Source organism: Cnephaeus nilssonii (genome assembly GCF_951640355.1).
Source record: "Cnephaeus nilssonii genome assembly, chromosome: 11".
Taxonomy (NCBI): Eukaryota; Metazoa; Chordata; class Mammalia; order Chiroptera; family Vespertilionidae; genus Cnephaeus; species Cnephaeus nilssonii.
The window spans coordinates 35,957,620-35,983,406 of NC_137082.1; the positions used below are offsets into that span (position 1 = coordinate 35,957,620).

At 41.2% G+C, this 25,787-nt stretch overlaps 2 protein-coding genes across 2 annotated transcripts in view; both read left to right on the plus strand.

The window, feature by feature from the left end:
- Positions 1 to 25,787, plus strand: part of ACSS2 (acyl-CoA synthetase short chain family member 2) — a 62,114-nt gene that overhangs the window by 14,573 nt on the left and 21,754 nt on the right. The gene's annotated exons all lie outside the window — the stretch shown is intronic.
- Positions 10,800 to 14,516, plus strand: LOC307107407 (mortality factor 4-like protein 1; the record flags this gene model as incomplete). The annotated part of the gene is made up of 3 exons (XM_079784680.1): positions 10,800 to 10,839; positions 11,305 to 11,510; positions 13,467 to 14,516. 3 exons carry the CDS (start codon positions 10,800 to 10,802, stop codon positions 13,872 to 13,874), a joined length of 654 nt encoding a protein of 217 aa, XP_079640806.1. The 3' UTR covers positions 13,875 to 14,516.

Genomic DNA, 25,787 nt, shown 5'->3' on the forward strand with positions numbered 1-25,787 from the left:
GACATAAATTCAATTTAAATTAACTTTCTTAAAAATATCAGAGAAAATGTGTTATCAGGTTTAAATGGCTCAGACCCTGGTCTCATGGAATTCTGTTTGAGAAGAATAGGCCTATATAAAACAGCTTGAAGCAATTATGGGCCAAACTGCAAAAAGTCACTTATGAGTAGTTCACAGAAGGGAGAAAGCATGTAGGCAGGCAGTATAACAGAAGTTAGGAGGATGGATTTTGGTGTCAAACTAACTTAATTTGAATCTATTTCTGCCACTAACTGTATGATTGTGTACAAGTTACTTAACCTTTTCAAGTCTCAGTTTTTTCAACTTTAAATGTGGATAAAAATAGGTGTTTTATTTATTTTTTTCATCTCATGGAGTTGTCAATTGAATAGGATAAAAACAAACAAGTTCATGTGTCTGACTCCTGGTACATTGAAAGCACTCAATAAAATTAGCTACCATTATTATTATTGGAGCAGTGAGAAGTCCTAATCTCTCTGGAGTAAAGGATTTATTCAGGGAATAATTTATTCATTCAATAAATACTTGAGAACTTACTCTGTACCAGGCACCATTCTGAGCAAGCTAATGAAGTTCCTGCCCTCATGAAAGTTATATTCCAGTTTGAGAAGACAAACAATAAACCAATAAATGGCAGGTAGTGATAAATGCTATAGAAAAACAGAGTAGCATAAGGGAAAAGAGAATGAGAATGAAGAATAGGGATTGATAAGGGAAGAACTCTGATAAAGGTGACCTTTGAGCAGGGATCTGAAGGAAATGAAGTGTGCTATGCAGATAGTTGGATTGGAAAGGGGAAATATTTCAGGAACCCAGAAGAGCAAGTGTAAAGGTCCAGAGGTGGGAGTATGCTGCTGCCTGGTATTTTTGAGGAGTACCTGGGAAGTCCTTGTAGCTGAGGATGTGTGAGCTAGACAAAAAGAGAGTAGGGGATGAGGTCAGCAGGACACTAGATCAAGTAGAATCTTGAAAGTCAATATAGATTTTGGGGTTTTATTCACTCAAAATGGGGACCGCTGGACAATCTTGAGTATAGATGATGCAATAATTTGAATTACATTTAGAATCTGTCTTTTATGTTGAGAATAGACTGTGTTGAGACTAGAAGGGCAATAATATATATATATATATATATATATATATATATATATATATATATATATATTTTGTGTTGAGAATAGGACAAGAGTAGAAGCAGGGAGACCAATTAGGGTGCTACTATAAAAATCAAGGTGGGCATCATAGTAGTAGCTTGAAGGTTATTAGTAAAAATCTGTGTCTATTTTGGGTGAAGAACCCATGGAAGTTGCTTAGATTGGGTGTGGGGAGTGTGAGAGAGGAATGAATCAAGGTTGTTTTCAACAGTGGATGAGGTCCAGGAATGGGAGATCCTGACTATTTTTGGAGACTTCTGAAAAGATTTTATGCAGGTAATGATGTGGTCACAGTTGGGCTTAAGAAGATTAATCTGGTTACATGGGAAGTGGGAGTGTGAAGTCAGAGAGCTGGGAGTTTGTTATTCAGGGTAGATTTGCCTAAACTGGGATACTGCTGGTGGGAATGGAATGGAAAGATGAAATTTTAGAATAATTTAGAGGAAAGAAACCAATATAAATAACTGGGTGTGTAGATAGTGGGAAGACAGGGGGAGAAAAGGAGAGAAAAGTCAAGGGTCCCTTTAGACTATATAACACTTTACCTTTTTCAAAGGCACACATTTATCTGATCCAAGGGCTAAATTTTACCTCCAAACAAGATTTTGATTTCAGACTTTCACTTTCTTCTCCCTAATATGGCAGATAGAGGTGTTAGTGGGGATTTATGTGTATATGTGTGAGAAGGTGATCTGTGAAAAAAGTTATTGGAATTAGTCATCCAAGGGGAGATAGTCAGTGAAGGATATCAGGGGTAGCTTAAGGAGTGGGGGCTGGCTAGTTAATGGGAAACCAGTGTACAGTAGGGAGTTGAGGGATTAATGAAAGGATTTATGGGGAGAGGGTGAAAAGAGGGGTTAATGGCTATTATTTTGATGATTTTAACAGCTGCTCAATATCTAGGTTTTTCCAGGAGAGGACTCTCATCTCCAAAGCCCAAGAAATTTAGTATAGTTCATTCTTTTCATTGTTTGCTTTCAGTTGCCTGTGGCTGTTATTATCTTTGCGCCATCTCACCCTTCATCCTCAACTGAAATGATTGCAGTTTCTCCACAGTTCTGAATATTATGCAAACCTTCCTTAGAAACTGGAGCTTCTGTGAAGCAGGTGACTTTACGAGTGACCTTATGATATAAGCTCTGCTCTCAGGATCTCTGTGTGCTCCTGACCTTGAATTCTAGAGTGTGATATTTAAAACTCTCCAGATTCCTGTGGGGTATGTGTGAGTGTGTGTATTTGAGAAGGTGAGGATGGTTGGGAAGGTGAGCCAAACCCATGTTCTGACAAGGAGTAGATTGTCAAGGTAGCATAGAAATCCAGAGTCCTAGAGTATATTATCCTAGCATTCATATAAAAGGACTCTCTTAATTATCTAGGTCTATCCTGAAGTTCATTTCAGTGATATGGGAATGGAGGAACATTTTTGTCCTCCATCTATATCTTCAATGATTTCACAACAGTGTATTTACTGATTAAAATATACTCGGTAAGGAAGTTGCCTGTGGCTGACCATTTGAATGGTCAAATCAGACCATTCTCTTTCCCTCTCTGAGCCTTCCTTTTGTGGGAGTGGTAGGAGATGAACTATAGATACACTGCAAAGTTCCTTCCAGCTCTCATATTTCAGACTTCTATGATTGTTTCTGAAGAGGAAGTGGCTTTAGAAATTCTGTTGCAACCAGTAGTAACTTTATGGTGACTCAGTAGGCAGGCCGGGCTTCTGTTGAAATAGTGAAAGAAAGGGAGGATTTTAGAAGGTTTGTGGTGAAGGAGCTAAGAAAGAGAGTCTCATCCCCTTTCCTGGGGCAATACTGTTGCTGGTAGCATAAGCATTTTAAGCTATTGGGAGATACTATGTGGGGAAATAACTTACTGGGAACAGTCTTTCTCCACTTGAATCAGGTGGGCAGATTGTGGAGGAGAACTGGATGATTTCATGTTTAAGATGCATCTCTAATCTGCTTATCTCACTTCTCCCTGAGCTTCATGGCCTTTGACACCTTAAAGAACCCCTCCCTAAAGTAATGAAAATGAGATAAGTAGGTTGTGCTATCCAAATAAATAATCACATTTTAGAAGTAGGTGGGATATAAATAATAAATATATAGTAATAATAATATCTTACATATTTTATATATACACTAACATTTGTAATAATACATGTATAATAAATGAAGACTGACTTGAGACTTGATTCAGTGTCCTGAGCTCCATGTCAGCTACCTGAATTTATGTCTAATCTGACTTTTTATATCAGTGTGTTCAGTAAATATTTAATGAGGAGAATGACTTCAGATAATGCTCTTTTCTAAGCCTTCTTTTTCCCACCTATAAACTCTGTGTGTGTGTGTGTGTGTGTGTGTGTGTGTGAACAGGATACTTTCTCAAGTTATTTCTGGCACTGACTTTCAGAATTTCTGTCACAAATGTAGAGAACTGTAGTGGAGATGCTGGAGGAAGGGGAGGAACCCAGTACTGGACTCCTGCCCTTCTTTAAAAATATTTTTTTAATTGATTTCAGAGAGGAAGAGAGAGGGAGAGAGAGATAAAAACATCAATGATGAGAGAGAATCATTGATCAGCTTCCTCCTGCTTGCCCCCTACTGGGGATTAAGCCAAAACCCGGGTATGTGTCCTGACCAGGAATCAAACCATGACCTCCTGGTTCATAGGTCGACACTCAACCACTGAGTCACTCTGGCTGGGCTGGGCTCCTGACCTTTGAAGATAGCAGGTAGTCAGGTGGGACTATTGGTTCTTGCCTTAGGGCAGACTCACATTTACAACAGTAAATACAGAAGGCTTGGAGCTGGGGATGGGCCTCCCCCATTTTCCTGGATTTGGTATGGGAGGGACTGGGCACTGGTAATGATCCCCAGTGTCTGATACCTTGAACCACTGAGAATTTGAGACTCTCGGTTGCTGTCTTTTGAGTCATTTAGTCCACTTCCTATACTAAGCAGGAATTGTAGTCCCAATTATCTCCATCCTCCAACAATCCCCACAAGTGATCATCCTGTTCTGGGCCACTATCAAGGCCACAGAGTTTGCTCACTGCCTGTCCCATTAACTGTTAGGCAGTTCTGTTACAAGGTTCTTATAGATATACTAGGAGCCCAGCGCGCAATATTGCATGGTGCTGCCCACCCACCTGCAGCCCTGTCTTGACATCCGAACCTGTCCACGCAGAGCTGCAGCGCACCTGGCCCAGCCCCCAAACCCTCTGGCCTTCTCTGGTCGCTTCAAGCCCGGACCTCAGTCCCTCCAGTCGCCTTGGGCTGGTCCCGCCTTCTCTGGGTGCCTCCCCGCTTCGCCCCATCTCAGGAGCAACACAGCGGCTCCGCCCCATCATGGCACCAGAGGAGAGCATGGAAGCCTCCTGCCTGCTGTGCTGTGCTCCTTCCTCTGGCAGGTGGGCCGAGGGGCACTCAGAGTGCAAGTGGTGGGTGGTGAAGGACTGGCGAGGGGGGCGCTATGGGCTCTCACCCCTGCCCTCCCGGGCACAGGATGGTCCTGCCTCCTCCAGGCACCTCCCTGCTTCCACCCTGTCTCTGGAGCAAGGCCCAGATAATATGCTAATGACCTGCTTATTACCCATTACAGAGTCCTGCTCATTAGCATATTAGCTTTTTATTAGTATAGATTTCCTCTCCATAACTTTCTCCCCATTCTGTTCTCTTCTCTTAGTCTTAATTCTGTGTCCTGGTGCCACATAAATAATCCTATTCCCTCCAGCCCCATAGACATTCCTTCAGGTATTTGAGGGCAGTTATATCCTTTTGCCAGGCTGATGGTGTAGAACTATAGTAATTCAAATATAGAAGACGCCTTGAAGATCATCTAGTAATTTTCATTTTTAAGCATTATATTCCTTTTATTCAAATATAATATATATGATATATTGATATAATACAACAATATATAGTGATTAACAGGAACAGACTTTGGACTCTGCTTGGGATTCAATCCTTACACTTACTGGTTGGGCAAGTGGCCTTACCTCTTTTAATCTTAGTTTTTCCACCTGAAGATGAGGATAATAACAGTTCCTAAGACATATTGTTGTGAGGAATAATTGCAGTAATCTGTGTAAAGGGCTTAGTGCTTGGCAGTGTGTTAGCTACTTTTATCACTATACCAAGGCCCACACCTAAAACAGGTAAGAGCAGAGCTGATCCTGTTTGAAGCATGGGTGGGAGAACCAGAGCCCAATTCTATTGTTTCTTCACCTGTCACTGGGTCCCTGGGAGGTTTGTGTGTGGAACCTCTAGGGATTTGCAAAGCTCAGTTTGAAAACCCGTGATCTAGTCCAGTGTTCTTGTTTTAACAACTCCTTCATCATCCATGTCAGTCTCCTCTAGACATACTCTAGTTGGCCAATATCTCTCATTAAGTATTCTAGCTGTGGCTTGACTTGGAATGGGAACTATTACCATTTTTGCGCTGACTTTACATATCTAAGATTACATTAGTCCTGTTGACAGTCACACTCTACCACTCAGTTTACAATCTCACATAATACCTAAGAATTTTCTATTTATTCTAATAATAAACTATGTCTCTGTGTTGTAGTTGTATATTTGTTTTTTGGAACCTGGTATGTTTCACACTAACACTTGATAGATGAGGAACTCGTGATTTTGTTGTTTGTTTTTTAAAATATTTTTTAAAATTTTAAATTAGAGAGAGAGAACGAGAGAGAGAACATTGATGTGAGAGAAACATCGATTGGTTGCCTCCCACACACACCTGACTGGACCAAGGATAAAACCGCCAACCTGGGTATGTGCTCTGACTGGGAATCAAACTTGCCCCCTTTTGGTGTATGGGATGACGCTCCAACCAACTGAGCCACACCCGCCAGGGCAACTTGAGGAACTTGAAGTTTTGAGAGTCGATGTGACTTAGCTGATGTAACTTGTTCTGGACAGAAAAACACCTACATGCTTTGTTGTAGATACTATGCTTCAACTCACAGCCTTAGCTTCTTTGACAATTTGTCATTTGTCTAGCTAGTAGTTTACTTAGAGGGTTTGGGCTGGCTTTAGAAATGTCAACTACATTTTATAATGATAATTTATAAGGCTAAAAATATTTAAGAGCCCTGGCCAGTTTTCTCAGTGTTTAGAGCATTGGCCCACAGACCAAGAGGCCCCAGTGGGGGCACATGTGGGAGGCAGCCAATCAATGTGTGTGTGTGTCTCTCCCCCACTCCTCCCTCCCTTCTGGAAATCAATGGAGAAAATATCCTCGGTTGAGAGTTAAAAAACCCCAAAAACATTTAAGAGAAAATCTCAAAGAAATAGCATCATTTCCTTAGCTGAGATGTTCTCATTCATGTATTCATTAAACTTTTTTTTTTACTGACTATTATATATCGTCTGTATCCTACCTTGAGAATAGTGGGTGGGGGCACAGGGCAATAGCAAGGGAACCAGGAAGGAGGCACTGACAATAGTTCAAAAAATATACGATAATGAAGATAATGGTAGAGGTTATGAAAAGTAGTCAGCTTTTGGAATATTTTGAAGGCAGAACCAGTAGGATTTGCTAATGAACTTGATATGGAGTATAAGAGAATGGAGTCAAGAATATCTTAAAGGTGTTTTGTTTTTTCTTAAATAAATCTTTATTGTTCAGATTATTACAATTGTTTCTCCTTTTTTCCCTCCATATCTCCCCATCACCTGGTTCCCTCCCCCCCGTTGTCCTTATCCATAGGTGTATGATTTTTGTCCAGTCTCTTCCCATACCCCCCACACAGACACCCCTTTCCCCCTGAGAATTATCAATCCACTCCCATTCTATGCCTCTGATTCTATTATGTTCACCAGTTTATTCTGTTCCTCAGATTTTTAATTCACTTGATTTTTAGGATCACTTTTTGATAGATATGTATTTGTTGTTCATAATTTTTATCTTTACTTTTTTTCTTCTTTTTCCTCTTTTAAAGAATACCTTTCAGCATTTCATATAATACTGGTTTGGTGGTGATGAACTCCTTTAGCTTTTTCTTATCTGTGAAGCTCTTTATCTGCCCTTCAATTCTGAATGATAACTTTGCTGGGTAGAGTAGTCTTGGTTGTAGGTTCTTGCTATTCATCACTTTGAATATTTCTTGCCACTCCCTTCTGGCCTGCATAGTTTCTGTTGAGAAATCAGCTGACAGTCGTATGGGTGCTCCCTTGTAGGTAACTAACTGTTTTTCTCTTGCTGCTTGTAAGATTCTCTCTTTGTCTTTTGCCCTTGGCATTTTAATTATGATGTGTCTTGGTGTGGTCCTCTTTGGATTCCTCTTGTTTGGGGTTCTGTGCGCTTCCTGTTCTTGTAAGTCTATTTCTTTCACCAGGTGGGGGAAGTTTTCTGTCATTATTTCTTCAAATAGGTTTTCAGTATCTTGCTCTCTCTCTCTTCTGGCACCCCAAAAATTCGGATATTGGTACGCTTAAAGCCATCCCGGAGGCTCCTTATGCTATCCTCACACTTTTGGATTCTTCTTTCTTTCCGCCTCTCTGGTTGGGTGTTTTTTTCTTCCTCATATTCCAGATCTTTGGTTTGACTCTTCGGGTGCGGTGGTCTACTCTGTATATTCTTTATTTCAGACAGTGTATGCATAATTTCAGACTGGTCCTTTTCCATTTTTTTGGTATTCTCATTTAGGTCCTTGAAGGTCTCTTCAAGTTTCTCAGCGGTTTTTAGAAGATTCTTGAGTAACCTTATAAATATGGTTCTGAACACTGTATCGTCCATTAGTTTGCTTTCATCTATCTCTCCTACTTGTGACATACTTCGATGTCTCCACATTTTGGCTGCCTCCCTGTGTTGATGGAGTGGCTTTGTGTGGTTGGTGACCTATAGGGGCCGGTAGCTCAGTTTCCCCAATCACCCTAGGTGGTCGCTCTTGGTACTCCCCTTTGTGGGCTGAGTGGAAAGTCTTGGTGTAGTTAAAAGCCCTGATTGCTGTTGGTACACTGGGAGGAATTGACCTCCGGTCCAATTGGTTGTGAGGGCCTGCTGTGTTTATAACGGAAGAATTGCTGTGCTGGAGACACAGTAGGGCTTTGGTGCTCACTGAGTCTGCCTCTTGAATGTGTCCCTTATGAGAGTGGTTGAAATCTGGTGTCATCCACACCGACAGAAAAGTCACTCTCACTCTCCGACCGATGGCCAAGAGTCCCGTAGGCGTCTGGGTCCCCCGTGTGTCCCCAGAAACGAGTTCAGAGTGGTTGGGATTGTTGGTATCACTGGCGGGAGTTGATCTCCAAGCCAGTTGGCTGTGAGGATCAGCAGTGTCTCCGCTGGGAGAGCTTCTGTGCTCAGCTTGGATGGGGCGGAGTCTCAGGGTGGCGCAGACAAGCTTGGTTTCCCGTCTGCTCCGCCCTAAGAGGGGCGGTTTCTCCGTGCCCGAATTAATAGCTGCACGCCTCTGAGAGAAGGCAGCTTTCGAGCCTCTCCCGCTGCCTAACAGACCAGTTTCTCCCCAGCTGGGGCTGGATTTCAGTTCAGACCGGAGGTTTTGTCTTACTCCCGAACGAGAAATCCAGTCACTGGGAGGGCTGTGCTCAGCTTGGATGGGGCGGAGTCTCAGAATGGCGCAGACAAACTTGGTTTCCGTCAGCGCCGCCCTAAGAGGGCCGGTTTCTCCGTGCCCTAATCAATGGCTGCGCGCCTCTGAGAGAAGGCAGCTTTCGAGCCTCGCCCGCTGCCAAACAGACCAGTTTCTCCCCAACCGCAGCTGGATTTCAGTGCAGTCGGGAGGTTTTGTTTTTCTCCCAAATGAGAAAGATAGCCACGCAGCATCTGTTGCCCTCCCTCTCTGCGCGCTGCGAGCAAGCCTGCCGTATATTCAGCCGCCCGCCCTTTCCGCACTCACGGATCTCCATACCTCCAAAGCTCCTGAGGCTCAACGTCCCCCTCTCTTTTTTTCTCTAGTTGTAGGTTTTCCACTCTGCAAGTTAAAGGTGTTTTTGTTTGTGCAACTGGAAAAATGGAATTTCCATGAGTTGAATTGGAGAACCTGGGAGTAGAAACTTTGGGGAAGGATCAGGAATTTGTGTTTTATACATAGATATGTAAAATTGCAGCTATAACAAATGCTAGGGAGCCAATGAAGAATTTCAAATAAAGGTATGACATATCAGAGCTACATTTTGAAAATATCACTCTCTTGATCATATATATAGAGAGTGTAGCCTGAAGATCTGCATCTGCAAGCAGAGGTGCTAACCACTGCTTTGGGACCTTCAGCATCTGAATTATGCTTCTGAGCCTCAGTTTCCCAACATTTCAAATGGGTATACTTATCCTGCCAATCTCAAAAGATTGCTATAAGGATTAACTGAGATGAAAGATAAAAAGCACACTGAAAGAGTTACTACTGTGAGGTGGTGCTAACACTCATACATATCACATATGTCCAAGGACATTGTTAGGCAGACGGGTTCAAGACTGGCAGCCATATATGACTTTTATATTCTTTCCAAAATACCTTTTTTTCTTCTGATGAATACTTAGACTCCTTTTTTCAAACTTGGTTCAAAATCCATCATTTCTAGGAAGTATTTAATGATTGACCATACTTAAGTTATTTCTTTTTTCATTCCTTTGATGATTTCCTACTTCTGCATTTTCTTGTTCTTGATCACTGTCTCCTATGATTGGCTTTAGATGGTGGGTGGTTTAGATCTCTAATTAAAGACTTTAAGCTTACGGAAGTAATGACTAGCTTCTTATTTCTTTCATTTTGTGATTTAGCAAGCAGTGGCATTGATTGTTGGGTGACCACTCTGGTGAAGATCATTCTTTTCTGTTCCACCATTGGGATTTTAGTAGTAAAAAGTTTTGAGGCGGAGGAGGGCCCTTTAGTCTAGAAGCCTCTCTGGCTTTTTTTAATCTACAGAATAAAATTTAAACTAAGTATTTGGACACTTTCTATGAGCCCTCCCTAGTCTAAATTATCTATCTTTAAAGTTTTGAAACATTTCTTAAATGTATAGAAAAGTTACAAGTACAGCTCTTTCTCAGTTACTGAAGCCTGTTCTTAGGTGCAGATGGGAACCTAAGTGACCTCCACAGAGAACCTTCAAATCTCACCCGGGCCAAGAGCTGAAGCTGATTGTCAAGTATGGACTGTGGAACAAATGTGAAGTCTGGCAGATAACATTACTCTACCCAAGGTCATAAAGCTGCTCAGGAGCTGCTGATGCATGCCTCCATTTGAAGGCAACACACTGCTACAGTGACTCATTTGCATCCAGGTGCTGGAGGAGGGCAACATGAAGTGGATTACATCCTGGTCCTAAAGATTAAGGATGTTTTCTGGAAAGGTCTTCAAGCTTAGCGTGGCCAGGTTTATCCACCATGCCTGAGTGCGATCCGCCTGTTCCATCAGTGTCTGCAAACAGGTAGTGAACATCCAGTCCTTCATTGTCTTCCCAGGCTCCCAGAAGCACATCTATGACATTCCTTACAAGAGGCCTCACGGAGAAGAAGAATGCCTAAAAGGGCCAAGGGAGGGCTGGAGCAGGCAATAAAGAGGAGGAGGATTAAACCCACCCCTTTCCTCCTGGACTGTCTAATTTTCGAGTGGTGGGAGAAGGAGGAGGCCAAAGGAAATCACTATAAATGGCTCCAGAGCAGGATGCGAAGCCTAAATTCCAGGAGGGTGAGAGAGTGCTATGCTTTCATGGGCCTCATTTTTGGTGAAGCAAAGGGTGAAAAGTTGCCATAAGGGACAAACAAGTGAAATACTTTATACATTATAGGGGTTGGAATGAAAATTGGGAAGAATGGGTTCCAGAAAGCAGAGTAACTCAAATACATGGATACTAACCTGCAGAAACAGCAAGAACCTAAAAAAACCAATCAGGTCCGGCTGGCGTGGCTGAGTGGTTGAGAGTCGACTTATGAACCAGGAGGTCATGGTTCGAGACCCAGATAGGGCACATGCTCGGGTTGCGGGTTTGATCCCCAGTAGGGGGCATGCAGGAGGCAGCCAATAGATGATTCTCTCTCATCACTGATGTTTCTATCTCTCCCCCTTCCTCTCTGAAATAATATATATATATATATATATATATATATATATATATATATATATATACACTTTTTTTTTTAAGAGCTTGAGTAGATCCTACTATTGAAAACAAGGAAATATTTATGAACAGAATTGATGTCAAAGGAAAGATTGCTGAAGAACTAAAATCATGGCTTGTTGATGACTGGGACTTAATTACCTGGCAGAAACAGCTCTTTTATCTTTCTGCCCAGAAGAATGTGGATTCCATTCTGGAGGATTATGCAAATTATAAGGAATCTCGAGAAACCAAGATGGCGGCATAGGTAAACACCTAAACTGCTGCCTCGCACAACAATTTCAAAACTACAACTAAAAGACAAAACGGACATCATCCAGAACCACAAGAAGGCGGGCTGAGTGGAAATTCTACAACTAGAAGGAAAGAGAAAAGCACACTGAGACTCACAGGAGCTGCGGAAGGCAGAGGTACGGAGGCGTGCCCGCGGAGAGGGCTGGCAACTGAGTACGCGGCTTTCTTTCTCAATCGGGAGGAAGACAAAAGCTCCCAACTGCTCTGAACTCCAGTTCCGGGCGAGACTCTGGGGACCCAGACTCATTCGGGGAGAAACTGGACTGTCTGGCAGTGGGTGAAACTTGAGGGCGGCTTTCTCTCAGAGGTGCTGGCAGTGATTACCGTGGGACACTGAGACACAGGGGCCTCTTAGGGCAGGGCTGACGGGAAGCCATTGCTGTTTGCTCTGCCCTGAGACTCCGCCCCATCAAGCTGAGCACAGAGGCTTTTGAAAGTCTTGTCTTATAAGGGTGTCTCCAGCACAGAAGTTTTCCCATCGTAGACACAGCTGATCCTCACAGCCAATTGGCCTGGAGGTCAATTCCTCCCAGGGATACCAACAACAATCAAGGCTTAACTACAACAAGACTGTGCACACAGCCCACAAAGGGGTGCACCAAGTGTGTCCACCTCAGGTAACCGGGGAGGCTGAGTCACTGGGCCCTATAGGATACCTAGCACACAAAGCCACTCTATCAACTCAGGGAAGCAGCCAAAATGCGGAGACAAAGAAACAGGTCACAAATGAAAGAAATGGAGAAAAGCAAACGACTGGATATAGAGTTCAAAACCATGGTTATAAGGTTTTTCAAGAATTTTCTAGAAAAGGCCGATAAATTTAGTGAGACCCTCAAGGATATGAAAAAGAACCAACTAGAAATTGAGCATACACTGACTGAAATAAAAAATAATATACAGAGATCCAACAGCAGACTAGAGGATCACAAGAATCAAGTCAAAGATTTGAAATACAAAGAAGCAAAAAACACCCAACCGGAAGAGCAAAAAGCAAAAAGAATCCAAGAATATGAAGATAGTGTAAGGAGCCTCTGGGACAACTTCAAGCGTACCAACATCTGAATTATGGGGGTGCCAGAAGAAGAGAGAGAGCAAGATACTGAAAACCTATTTGAAGAAATGATGACAGAAAACTTCCCCCACCTGATGATAGAAATAGACTTACAAGAACAGGAAGTGTAGAGAACCCCAAACAAAAGGAATCCAAAGAGGACCACACCAAGACACATCATAATTAAAATGCCAAGGGCAAAAGACAAAGAGAGAATATTAAAAGCAGCAAGAGAAAAACAGTTGCCTACAAGGGAGCACCCATACGACTGTCAGCTGATTTCTCAACAGAAACTATGCAGGCCAGAAGGGAGTGGCAAGAAATATTCAAAGTGATGAATAGCAAGAACCTACAACCAAGATTACTCTACCCAGCAAAGCTATCATTCAGAACTGAAGGTCAGATAAAGAGCTTCACAGATAAGAAAAAGCTAAAGGAATTCATCACTGCCAAACAAGTATTATATGAAATGCTGAAGGGTATTCTTTAAGAAGAGGAAGAAGAAGAAAAAGGTAAAGATAAAAATTATGAACAACAAATACATATCTATCAACAAGTGAACCTAAAAATCAAGTGAATAAAAAATCTGATGAACAGAATAAACTGGTGAATATAATAGAATCAGGGGCATAGAAAGGGAGTGGACTGACAATTCTCGGGCGGGGAAAGGGGTGTGGGGGTTGCGGGAAGAGACTGGACAAAAATCATACACCTATGGATGAGGACAATGAGGGGGGGTAAGGGCAGAGGGTGGGGTGGTAACCGGATGGAGGGGAGCTATGGGGGGAAAAAGAGGAACAGTTGTAATAATCTGAACAATAAAGATTTATTAAAAAAAAAAGAAATCTCAAGGAAACAGATAATAAGGAGTATGTTGTTAATGAAGTTGTGACAGGGATAAAGGAATACTTCAATGTAATGTTGGGTACTCAGATACTCTACAAATTTGAGAGACTGCTGTATGCTGAATTCATTGCAGATCACCCTGAGGCACCCATGTCCCAGGTGTATGGAGCACTTTATCTACTGAGATTATTTGTACACATTGAAGTGATGCTGGCCTATACACCTCTGGATGAGAAGAGCCTTGCTTTATTTCTGAATTATCTTCATGATTTCCTAAAATACCTGGCAAAGAACTCTGCAACTTTGTTTAGGGCCAGGGACTATGAAGTGGCTCCTCCTGAGTACACCGGAAAGCTGTGTGAGGCACTTAGTTACACTTACATTTGGATCTCTGCAACATATTTCTGTTCTTAGTCTTTCTCTTGTACACATGATGTACTTTGAAAATGTTAGTGCATAACAGAATTGATGTCTGTTTGATTTTAAACAGAAAATAGAAGGGTTACAGCTCCTTTTTTTTCTTTTCCTTTTTATTTTATTTTATTTCAAAGTTGCTACCAGTGTATTGATGGATAATGGAGAGACATAGTGTAGAGCGGGGCTGGGGAGGGGGGGGACTTTTTTTGTGCCAATGGCCATTTGGATATTTATAACATCATTTGCTTAATATAATTTACTTAATATAAATTTATGTTGCTATAAAAAAAGCTCCCAGATTTATTGAATTTAAAGTCCCACCTGCAGTTTCCTTGTCAGGACCAGACCAAATGATTTCTTGGGCCTTATACAGCCCACAAGCTGGATGTTCCCCACCCCTGCTGTAGAGTGTTTTATTGCCTAGTTAATAAAGCTGCTTTTGATGCTGGTGGTTCTATTCCTTTGACACTATGTACTTGTTTAATATGTATTAATGTTATATGACAAAATGCTCTGATTCCTAGTGCCAAAGGTTCAATTCAGTGCATATAACTGATCACACTCATCCATTTGTGCTTTTTCTTCTTTTTTATTGGTGCTTAAAGTAAAGAGCTTATCCTTGGCAAGTCATCCACATTGTTTCTTAGGCATTTTATCTTTGCTCAGATTGTTGAAGAGTGGTGGCTTGTTAATGGTTTTTGTATTTGTGTCTAATGCACATTTTAACATGATAGATGCAATGCATTGTGTAGCTAGACTTTTCTGGAAAAGCCAGTCTTTTAGGAATTGTATTTTATACCTTCAATAAATTTTTTCTTTAAATTTCAAAGAGAGAAAAAACAGAGCTTATAGTTTTACTAACTGGGAGAATCTTTCTTTTATTTAAATAAAAGAAATAAGATTCTGAAGCTATTCATTCTGGAACACATAACAGAGGTTGTTGAGGAAATTAAATATATATATACATATACATATACATATATACATATACATATATATATTTGATTATATATATTTAATTTTATATATATATATTTACTTGATTTCAGAGAAGAAGGGAGAGAGAGAGAGAGAGAGAGAGAAAGAGAAATACCAGTGATGAGAGAGAATCATTAATCGACTGCCTTCTGCATGCCCCACACTGGGGGTTGGCCCCACAACCTGGGCATGTGCCCTGACCGGGAATCCAACAGTGACCTCCTGGTTCATGGATTGACACTCAACCCCTGAGCCATGCCAGCCAGCTTGCAGGAAACTTTTTTTATAGTATATCAACACCTACACTTCTGAGTATGATTTTTGACTGAGGCTCGTTTTTTAAACCAGTGTTTATTTATTTTTTACTATGATGTTTTCATACATGGAAATTTATCAGAATGAGCAGTAACATAGACCTCTTGTTGAACTTCAGTTTCAGCTTCTCTTGAGGATAACTGTCATATATTTTAAGTCAGAGAATCCAAATGTGACATCCCAAACTGACAGTAACCTAATTTTATTTGTATGTCTAGCCATGCTCCATAGACAATCCACTAGCTTCTAGCAGCAGTTTTTTGTTGTTGTTAATGTTTTCTTCTTTTTTTGTGTTAAAATACAAATAACATAAAATTTGCCATTTTAACATTTTTAAGTATACAGTTCACTGGTATTAAATATATTCACATTGTTGTGCAGCCATCACCACTGTCCATCTCCAGAACTCTATTCATCTTGTAAATCTGAAATACCGTATTTTCCGGCGTATAAAATGACTGGGCGTGTAGAAGATTTTACTGGGTTAAAAAGTCGTCTTATACGCCAGAAAATACGGTACTATACCTATTAAACAATAACTCCCCATTCTCTTCTTCTCCCAGCCCCAGGGACCTACCAATCTACTTCTTGTCTCTATGATTTTAACTGCTCTAAGTACCTCACATAAGTGGAATCATCCACTATTTGTCTTTTTTGTGACTGGCTTATTTTGCTTAGCATGATGTCCTCGAGGTTCATCCATGTTGTAAATGTATCAGAATTTCCTTCCTTTTTAAGGCTGAGTAATATTCCATTGTATGTCTATACCATGTTTTCCTTATCCATTCATTGGTTGGTGGACACTTGGGTTGCTTCCATGTTTTAGCCATTGTGAATAATACTGCTGTGAACGTGAGTGTACAAATATCTCTTTGAGAGACTGCTTTCAATTCTTTTGGGTATATACCCAGAAGTGGGATTACTGGAACATGTAGTAATTATATTTTTAATTTTTTGAGGAACCTCCATACTGTTTTCCATAGCAACTGTACCACTTTTATATCCTAACCAATAAGAGTTCCAATTTCTTCACATTTTCACCAACACTTAATGTTTTCTATGTTTTGTTTTTATAGTAATCATCCTATATAATAAAAGGCTAATATGCAAATTGACCAAACGGTGGAACAACCAGTCGCTATGACACACACTGACCACCAGGGGGCAGATGTTCAATGAAGGAGCTGCCCCCTGGTGGTCAGTTCGCTCCTGCAGGGGGAGTGCCATTCAGCCAGAAGCCCTGAGCTGGGCTCACGGCTGGCGAGTGCAGCAACGGTGGCGAGAGCCTCTCACCTCCACAGCAGCGCTAAGGATGTCTGACTGCTGGCGGGGAGCAGGCCTAACCCGGCAGTTGGACATCCCCCGAGGGCTCCCGACTGCGAGAGGGCACAGGCCGGGCTGAGGGACCCCTGCAGGTGCACGAATTTCGTGCACTGGGCCTCTAGTCCTAATATGTGTAAGGTGGTGTAACTCCATTTGAAATTCCCCAATGAGAAAAAAAAAAAAAAGAAAACGAAATTCCCCAGTGAGTAGTAATGTTGAACATCTTTTCATCTGCTTATTGGCCATTCCTATATCTTTGGGGAAATGATTATTTAAGTCCTTTGCCCATTTGAATTGGATTAGTTGGTGGATCTTCTGCCTCATAAACACCCCACACTGGGGATCGAGCCCACAACCTGGGCATGTGTCCTGACCGGGAATCAAACGGTGACCTCCTGGTTCAACTACTGAGCAATACTGGCTGGGCTGAATTGGTTGCTTTGTTGTTTTTGTTCAGTTTTAGGAATTCTTCATATATTCTGGATGGTAATCCCTATGAGATATATGATTTTCAAATATCTTCTCTCATTCTGAGGGTTGCCTTTTTACTTTGTAGATAGTGTCTTTTGATGTATAATATTTTAAGTTTTCATGAAGTCTAATTTTTCTATTTTTTCTTTTATTGTTTCTGTCATTGGTGTCATATCCAATAAATCATTGCCAAGTCCAATATTGTGAAACTTTTGTTCTGTTAGGTAAGGGTCCAACTTACAGATAGCCATGTTCCAGTAGCAGGTTTAGAAAAAATTACTTTTATAGATATGTGCTAGGCATATAGCAATATGCAAGGGAAATCTGGTGTTTGTCCTTATTGGAGCTCACAATCTGGTGGAGCAAGATTTTTGCCTATGAGCTGGAATTTTATTTAGGAAGGAAATGTTGAGGATATTGTATTTTTCCTTATTTCAGGGGAGTGGGGTCATGTCTATAGGAACAAATGGATGACTAAGTGTTCCTAGCACTGCCAAGGATTATAAAAGTAGACATTTGCAAGCTTCCTTGCCTGAATTTTTAAAAAATATATTTTTATTAATTTCAGAGAGTAAGGGAGAGGGGGAGAGAGATGGGAATATCAATGATGATGGGTATGTGCCCTTGACTGGAATTGAACCTGGGGCCCTTCAGTTCACAGGCCAATGCTCTATCCACTGAGCCAAACAGGCTAGGGCTGAAATTTTGAATCTTGCAGGAAGTTCTCAAGATATTGACCATAGGCTAAAGCTCAAAGTGGATGGCAGTCTTCTCTGCTTCTCACAATGCTCCTGGAGATTCTTAGCACATAGCCTTCTCCATGTTTATTTAAATACACACCAAATTGGCACAGTGGAACAAACACTACCCTGGATATCAGAAACTTGGGGCTTAGTTACAGATTTGTCCATAACCATCCTGTGTGGCTTTGGCAAACCATTCTCTCTGGATTTCTTATATCTTTAAAATGGGGATAATAATACCTGCTCTTCAAATAGCTGTGAGGATCATGTGAGGGAATATCCTCTAAAGCAGTGTTATACTGTTCTCATGTAAGGAATTAGCAGGATTTTTATTTGATCTACACAAACCCATGTGAGACAGGCATGTCGGGTTTCATTACTTTTATTTGGTCTATACCTCAGCTAAGTTTGTTCTTTTTTTTTTTTTTTTTAAACCCATATTAGTAAAACCTTTTTTCCTTGAAACTGACTTTTAGGGCCCATTCTCCTGTCTCTGAAAGGGAGAAATGAGAATCAGGGAGTCTAAGATACATTCAATATTATCTGGTCGAACACCAACTTCCCCCCTCCTCCTGACTCCCCCCTTTCATCTTATATTTTACAGAGAAGGCAATTGAGGCTCAATTGAGGCAATTATGGGCTCTATCCACTGAGCCCATAACCAGTTTGGCTCAGTGGATAGAGTGATGGCCTATGGACCCAAGGGTCCCAGGTTCGATTCTGGTCAAGGGCACATGCCTGGGTTATGGGCTCGGTCCAATGTGTAGGAGGCAGCCAGTCAATGATTCACTCTCATCGTTGATGTTTCTATCTCTCTCTTCTTCTCCCTTCTTCTCTGAAATCAATAAAAAAAATATTTTTAAAACAAGAGAGAGAGGAAATTTCATGCAAATTCACCCATTGAATTAGGGGTCAACAATAAGTCTAGGTCTAGTGACTCCAAATAAATACCTGAAGATTTTCTTTTTTAAAAAAAGTATGCATATAGTGTGTGTGTGTGTGTGTGTGTGTGTGTGTGTGTGTGTGTGTATATATGTATATATATATATATATATATATATATATATATATATATATATATAGAGAGAGAGAGAGAGAGAGAGAGAGAGGGAGAGAGAGTTCAGAGAGGAAGGGAGAGGGGGGGGAGAGAGAGAGAAATATCAATGATGAGAGAGAATCATTGATTGGCTGCCTTCAGCACACCCCCTACTGGAGATCGAGCCCGCAACCCAGGCATGTGCCCCTGACCAGAATCCAACCCTGGACCCCTCACTCCGCAGGCCCACACTCTATCCACTGAGCCAAACTGGCTAGGGCCTGAAGTTCTTAATAATCCAGATTCCTGGACCTCCCTCAGCCTATTGAATCAGAATCGCCAAATGATAAGACTTGGGTCTTAAATTTTTTTAAATTTCTCAGATGCTTCTGATGTGGTAGACAGTGATGTGGTGACAATATTTGAAATATTATTTAGATCAATAACCTTAAACTTTAAAAATTGTACACTTAAAAGAATCCTGGCCCTAGCTGGTTTGGCTCAGTGGATAGAGCATCAGCCTGCAGACTAACGGCTCCTGGGTTCTATTCCAGTCGAGGGCACATGCCGGGTTGTGGACCTGATCCCCAGTAGGGGGCGTGCAGGAGGCAGCCAATCAATGATTCTCTCTTATCATTGATGTTTCTATCTCTCTCTCCCTCTCCCTTCCTCTCTGAAATCAATAAAAATACATTTTTAGCCCTAACCGGTTTGGCTCAGTGGATAGAGCATCGGCCTGCAGACTCAAGGGTCCCAGGTTCGATTCCGGCCAAGGGCATGTACCTTGGTTGTGGGCACATACCCAGTGGGGAGTGTGCAGGAGGCAGCTGATCGATGTTTCTCTCTCATCGATGTTTCTAACTCTCTATCCCTCTCCCTTCCTCTCTGTAAAAAATCAATAAAATATATTTAAAAATAAAATAAACTGTTCACCAGGTTATTCTAAGACTTGAACAGAACTCTCTTCTCAAAAATATATATATATATATTTTTAAATAATTTTGAAAAATTATGTAACTCTTCACACATTTTAAACTTTATACTTAAACATCCTATATAGTAAAAGACTAATATGTAAATAGACTGAACGGCAGAAGACCAGTCACTATGATGCGTACTGACCACCAGGGTGCAGATGCTCAATGCAGGAGCTGCCCCCTGGTGGTCAGTGTGCTCCCACAGGGGGAGCGCCACTCAACCAGAAGCTGGGCTCACAGCTGGCAAGTGTAGCGGTAGTGATGGGAGTCTCTCTCACCTTCGTGGCAGTGCTCAGGACATCTGGGGGATATCCACCTGCTGGAGCAGGCCTAAGCCAGCAGGCGGACATCCCCTGAGGGGTCCTGTGCTGAAGAATTTCCTCCCCCCACAGTGCACGAAGGTCGTGCACCAGGCCTCTAGTTTTATCATAATGTTAAATAATTGCTATGTGCAATGTGTTTTATATTGTATACATGTATATATTTTATATATCTTTTTCAAAACCTTGGAACTGCAAGTTTAGCTCATATAATTTATAGAAAATGCTCACCATATAACCTAATTTACATAGCAGTTCTCACTGTCAATATAATCAACCAAATCAGATTTACTTCCTGTTAGAAAATAACTTCTTTCTCAGTTAAAATAAATATGTGACCCTGTGAATTCTATTTAACGTCTGAATTATAATTCTAATAAGGCAAGTTGTCTTGTCATGAGTATGTCACCTGAATGAATTAAGATGTTACTTCTTTCAATACTGATTTCTTACAGAAGCTCTATGATTTGCCTTCTTGGGGCTTTCTCTGTCCAGTTATACATTCTCAAATCATCCCTTTGTTTGGCACTTTGGATGTTTTTTATTTACTTATCTATTTTGTAACCTCAGCATTGTACAGGAATAATAAGGTTTGGGGAAAAAGAGAGAGACAGAGACAGAGAGAGATTTTTTTAAAAATATATTTTATTGATTTTTTTTTATAGAGAGGAAGGGAGAGGGATAGAGAGTTAGAAACATTGATCAGCTGCCTCCTGCACATCCCCTACTGGGGATGTACCCACAACCAAGGTACTGCTCTTGACTGGAATCGAACCTGGGACCCTTCAGTCTGCAGGCCGACACTCTATCCACTGAGCCAAACCGGTTAGGGCTGAGAGAATATTTTTATAAACTGGGAGAAGGGTGTTTGTGAAAGAGAAAGTGGGAAAGGAGACCCAACTCAGGCAGATCAATGTTAGGAAAGGTTACATATGGATATTGGGAATCTGGATCCTTATTCTCTTAAAACTTTTCCAGCTCATGTACCCACAGGAATAGAATATCCTAGCTAGAAAACAATGATTTAAACTATGCTACCTATCTAAATAACAAAGAACTATTGTAATGAATATTTTTAGTGTGTCTGCTATACTTGAGAGACCTGATGTACATGTAAAATGGTATCCCTGGCTTTCTTCCCACTTTCTTTTTCTGCTCCAGGCATATTCTGTTTTAGGCAGCATTCCAAATGCTGTGATAATAAAGGATCTGAGAGGGTTGCCTTTATTCACTTGTTTTGGGTAAGGCTAGCATGGGGCATATGATGGTAGGAATAAATGTGTATGATTTCCCTCCTGGAATAGGTATGAATGCAGTGGGAAAAGTATATGATTTCCCTTCTGTACTAGCCCATGTCTGCCTTCTCAACAGAGAATAGGTACAGAATCCAACTGGCACCAAAACCACCTTGGCCAAGGGTAACAGGCACAAAGTCCCTGGATCAAGTCCTGAAAATAGCTGGCAGAAGGACAGGGTGCAGTAATAGCCCACATTGCAAAGCAGGAGTCCCATAGCCTGAACCTCAGATCCAGGGGCTTCTTCCATTTCTCCCATGTCATTTAGAAGTAGAATGCCATGACCTAGAGATATCTAGAGTCTAGAACTAGCCACAGGATACTTTTAATATTTAAAATAATTAAAATTAAGTAAAATAAAAAATGGAGTTCCTCTGTTACATTTCAAGTGTGCTAAGTAACCTCCAAGCCATTACTTCCCTTCTGTGCATTAGGTTTCTCATCTGTAAATAAGGATGGTGGACATCAAAAGCACAGCCATCCTCCTCTGGCATTCTAAATCTTTGGAGTGTGCTTCCTCCCACTTCTTCCTCCAGCCTCTTCTCCCTCCTCTCCTGGCTACCGACAGGAGTACCCAGAGGGAACATTAGGCTGCTAATTGGTCAAGTTATGTTGTTCCCACTCTTTGCTCCCTTGGTGAAAGGGAAAGTGACTTGGGGGTGTACTTACATCTGAGTGCCTCACATTTGTTCAGTGATATATGGATCATAGAACACATTATTTCTTTATTTTACAGAATCAAAGAATCTCTAAGTTGGAAGGGCCTTAAAGGTCATCTCAAACTTCAGCAAATATGAATCACATGTGTTGCTTATAAAATTGAAATTCCAAGGACCCCACTCCCTGGAGAATGATCTAGTAGTTATCCTGTTCTGCAGCTATGTGGTGCTGGGCCTTGAAATTTGTGTTAACACTGTCTGACCACAAGTTGATACACCCTAGTCTTGCTTGGTCCCAACCACATTATGAAGTCTCTTCTTTAGTATTCCTGCAAATCCCAGATTCTACATGGTATCTCCAGAGTTAGTGAGCTCCTGAAGGAGTATCTTCCATCATTGGACTGCTCTGACAGTTAGAAAGGCTTTCCTTATATTGAACTCTCCTAATTGATTTAGCTCTTCCATTTATAGTTACATAACACTTGTTTGCTTCTTTTTTTTATTTTTTTATTTTATTGATTTTTTACAGAGAGGAAGGGAGAGGGATAGAGAGTTAGAAACATCGATGAGAGAGAAGCATCGATCAGCTGCCTCCTGCACACCCCCCACTGGGGATGTGCCCGCAACCAAGGTACATGCCCTTGACCGGGAATCGAACCCGGGACCCTTCAGTCCGCAGGCCGATGCTCTATCCCCTGAGCCAAACCGGCTAGGGCACTTGTTTGCTTCTTTCCCATAATAATCCTTCAGGTTCATTCGTTCATTCAGCAAATATTTATTGACCTTCTATTATATATACTAGAGTATACAAGGTTCTTTGCAGTGCACTAGGCATTCAGCAATAAATAAGACCAACTTGGTCTCTGCCTTTAGAAAGCTTACTGTCTAGTAGGGGAGACTAACGATTAGCAAAAAATAAATAAATAAATTATAGCTTGAGAAAAATTCTATTAAAAAAAATAGAATTTCCTGGCTGGCGTTTCTCAGTGGTTAGAGCATCAGCCCACGCACTGCAGGGTTGAGGGTTCAGTTCCAGGTCAATGGCACAGACCTGGGTTTCAGGTTCGCTTCCTGGCCGGGGTTGGGGTGTGTGTGTGAGGTAACCAGTCCATGTGTCTCTCTCACATCGATGTTTCTCTCCCCATTCCCCACTCCTTCCCTTCCACTCTCTCTGAAAAGCAATGGAAAAAAATATCCACAGGTGAGAATTAACAAAAGTAAAAATAAACAGAGGTTTGTGATGAAGAATAACAGGAAGGGCTGATGGCCTTAGGGTGGTTGGGGAAAGCCTCATTAGGGAGGTCAATGGGGGAAAAAAGGAGACATATGTACTACTATTTATAATACTTTAAACAATTAAATAAATAAATAAATAAATAAATAAATACCAAAAACAAACAAACAAAAGGGAGGTGACATTTAAACTGAGATCTGAAATATGAGATAGAGCAAACCGCTCAAAGAGTTGGGAAAAGCTAGTAAAAGAACATGACGTGTTCTATCAATAGGAAGACTAATGTGTTTGGAGCCTATTAAGCAGAATAGAACAATGACAGAAGATGAATTGGAGGGGTATAAGGCATAGTAAAAGTTTGGATTTTTTGATATGTAATGGAAGCCATAAAGGGTTTTAAGCAGGAGGTGATGTAGTTTGTTTTATTTTATTTTTTTAAATAAATAATTCTGGATGATATATGGATTGGAAGGGGGTAAGAGTGAAATGGGAGACCAGTTTGGGGCACTGTGATTATCTAGGCAAAAGGTGAGGGTGCCCTGGCTGGTTTTGCATAGTGGATAGAGTGTCGGCCTGCAGACTGAGGGGTGCCGGGTTCGATCCCGGTCAAGGGCACATGCCCGGGTTGTGGGCTCGATCCCCAGTGGGGGGCATGCAGGAGGCAGCTGATCAATGATTCTCTCTCATCATTGATGTTTTTATCTCTCCCTCTCCCTCTCTGAAATCAATAAAAATATTTTTTAAAAAAGATGGGGGTGGCTTGAAATAGGGTGAGGCAACAGATATACAGATATTTGAGACTTGTTATGTTTCTCAATATCCTCTCTTATTCATGCTAAACAGCTCAGTCTAGTGTTTCTTTCATAACAAGTTTGACTCCTCTTCTCATCTGGGTGTTTCTCCTCTGAAAGGTATATTTTACCAGTTAGATACTGCCCTCAAAGCTTCTGTGAAGAACTGTTTTCTCTGCATATTTTTTCCTCGACTCTTTCCTTCTATCCTGTGCTTTACTTTTCTGTTAGTCTAGGGAACTAAAATTTCCAATCCAATGACTATCCCTCTCATATAGAGAGAGGGAGCACTAGTCTTCTCTGTCATTAATAAATTATCAGTTTTCAATTATTTGACCATGAACTTTAAGTACTTATTGTGCAAACTGCACTTGGAGGAGACAGAGTATAAGAAGACATGATGATCCCTACCCTGGGAGAGCCCAGTGTATAATGGGAAAGATAAAGCCTCAATAAATGTAATACAAGGTAGAACTGATACATCACCAGGAAATTGAGATAAAGGGCCTTGGGAAGAAGAAAGAACTGTATCAGCTTTGGGGTGGGTGCGGAAAAAGAGAACATAGGGAAGGCTTTGTGAAACATGTTAATTTGGAACATCTGGGGCTTGTGAGAGGTGGGGACAAGGAATACTTTTTATATGAAGTGTTCAATGATGGCCTCACTGAGAAGCCAACATTTGAGCAATAACTCAAAAATAGGGAATAAATCATGTGGCTATCTGGGGGAAGAATGCTCCAAATAGAGGGCAAAAGTCCTGAGGTTAAGTGTGACAGTGTTTCTGCCAAACAGGAGGCCATGTGGCTGGAGCAGATTGACAGGGAGAGGAAGAGAGAATAGGAGTATGTGTAAGGACAGAGAGGTAATGAGGGTCTAGATCAGCGGTTGCCAACCGGTGGTCTGCGGACCACTGGGGGTCTGTGAGCTCCAAAAGGTTGGTGACCGCTGGATTAGATCATATAGGAACTAGTTGGCAATTGTTAGGAGTTTTACTTTTACTCAAAATGGTATGGGAAGATATCTGAGCATTTTGAGTAGAGGAGTGACATGATCTGACTTACCTAATGGTGATTTTGGTCTAGGGTGGTAAATATATTTATGAAGAGAAGTAGTCTATCCTAATTCTAAATATATTTTGAATTAATATGGATTACAGTAAATTTGGAGAATGTAAGGGTAAGTTAGGTAGAGAAATCTCCCTGGAGGATGAAGATGAGATGACTGTATACCTTGGATTGTCCCATACTATATAGCCTCCAGGTAAAGGGGAAGTTAGTTTAGTCTACAGCAAGGGTTCCCAACTGGTAGCCCACCAGCTAAATCTTATTATTAGTTTTGTTTGACCACAGTGTTTTAAACTTTTAAAATTTAGTTGTCAACACTTAAAAATTCAGAAATAGATTCCAGGCTTCCCTTAAAAACTGAAAAAAAAAAAAAAAAGGCAAAATTGAGCTTTTATACCTGAAGTGCAAAAGTTGATAGGAGCTAAGTTTATGTACTTAGATGTCTCCTTTTTCCAGTCCCTGCCCCTTACTTCCCGCCCCCTCTCAAAAAATTTAGACTGTGTCATTGCACATGCGTTGCTGTTTTCCTATTGAAGAGTTAAGAGGAGCCCTGGCAGGTGTGGCTCAGTTCCTTGGGCATCAATCAATTTCCAGTGAGGGCATATGCCCCGGTTGCAGGCTCAATCCCCAGTAGGGGGAGTGCAGGAGGCAGCCAATGTTTCTCTCTTCTCCCTTCCTAAAAATCAATAAATTATTCTTTTTTA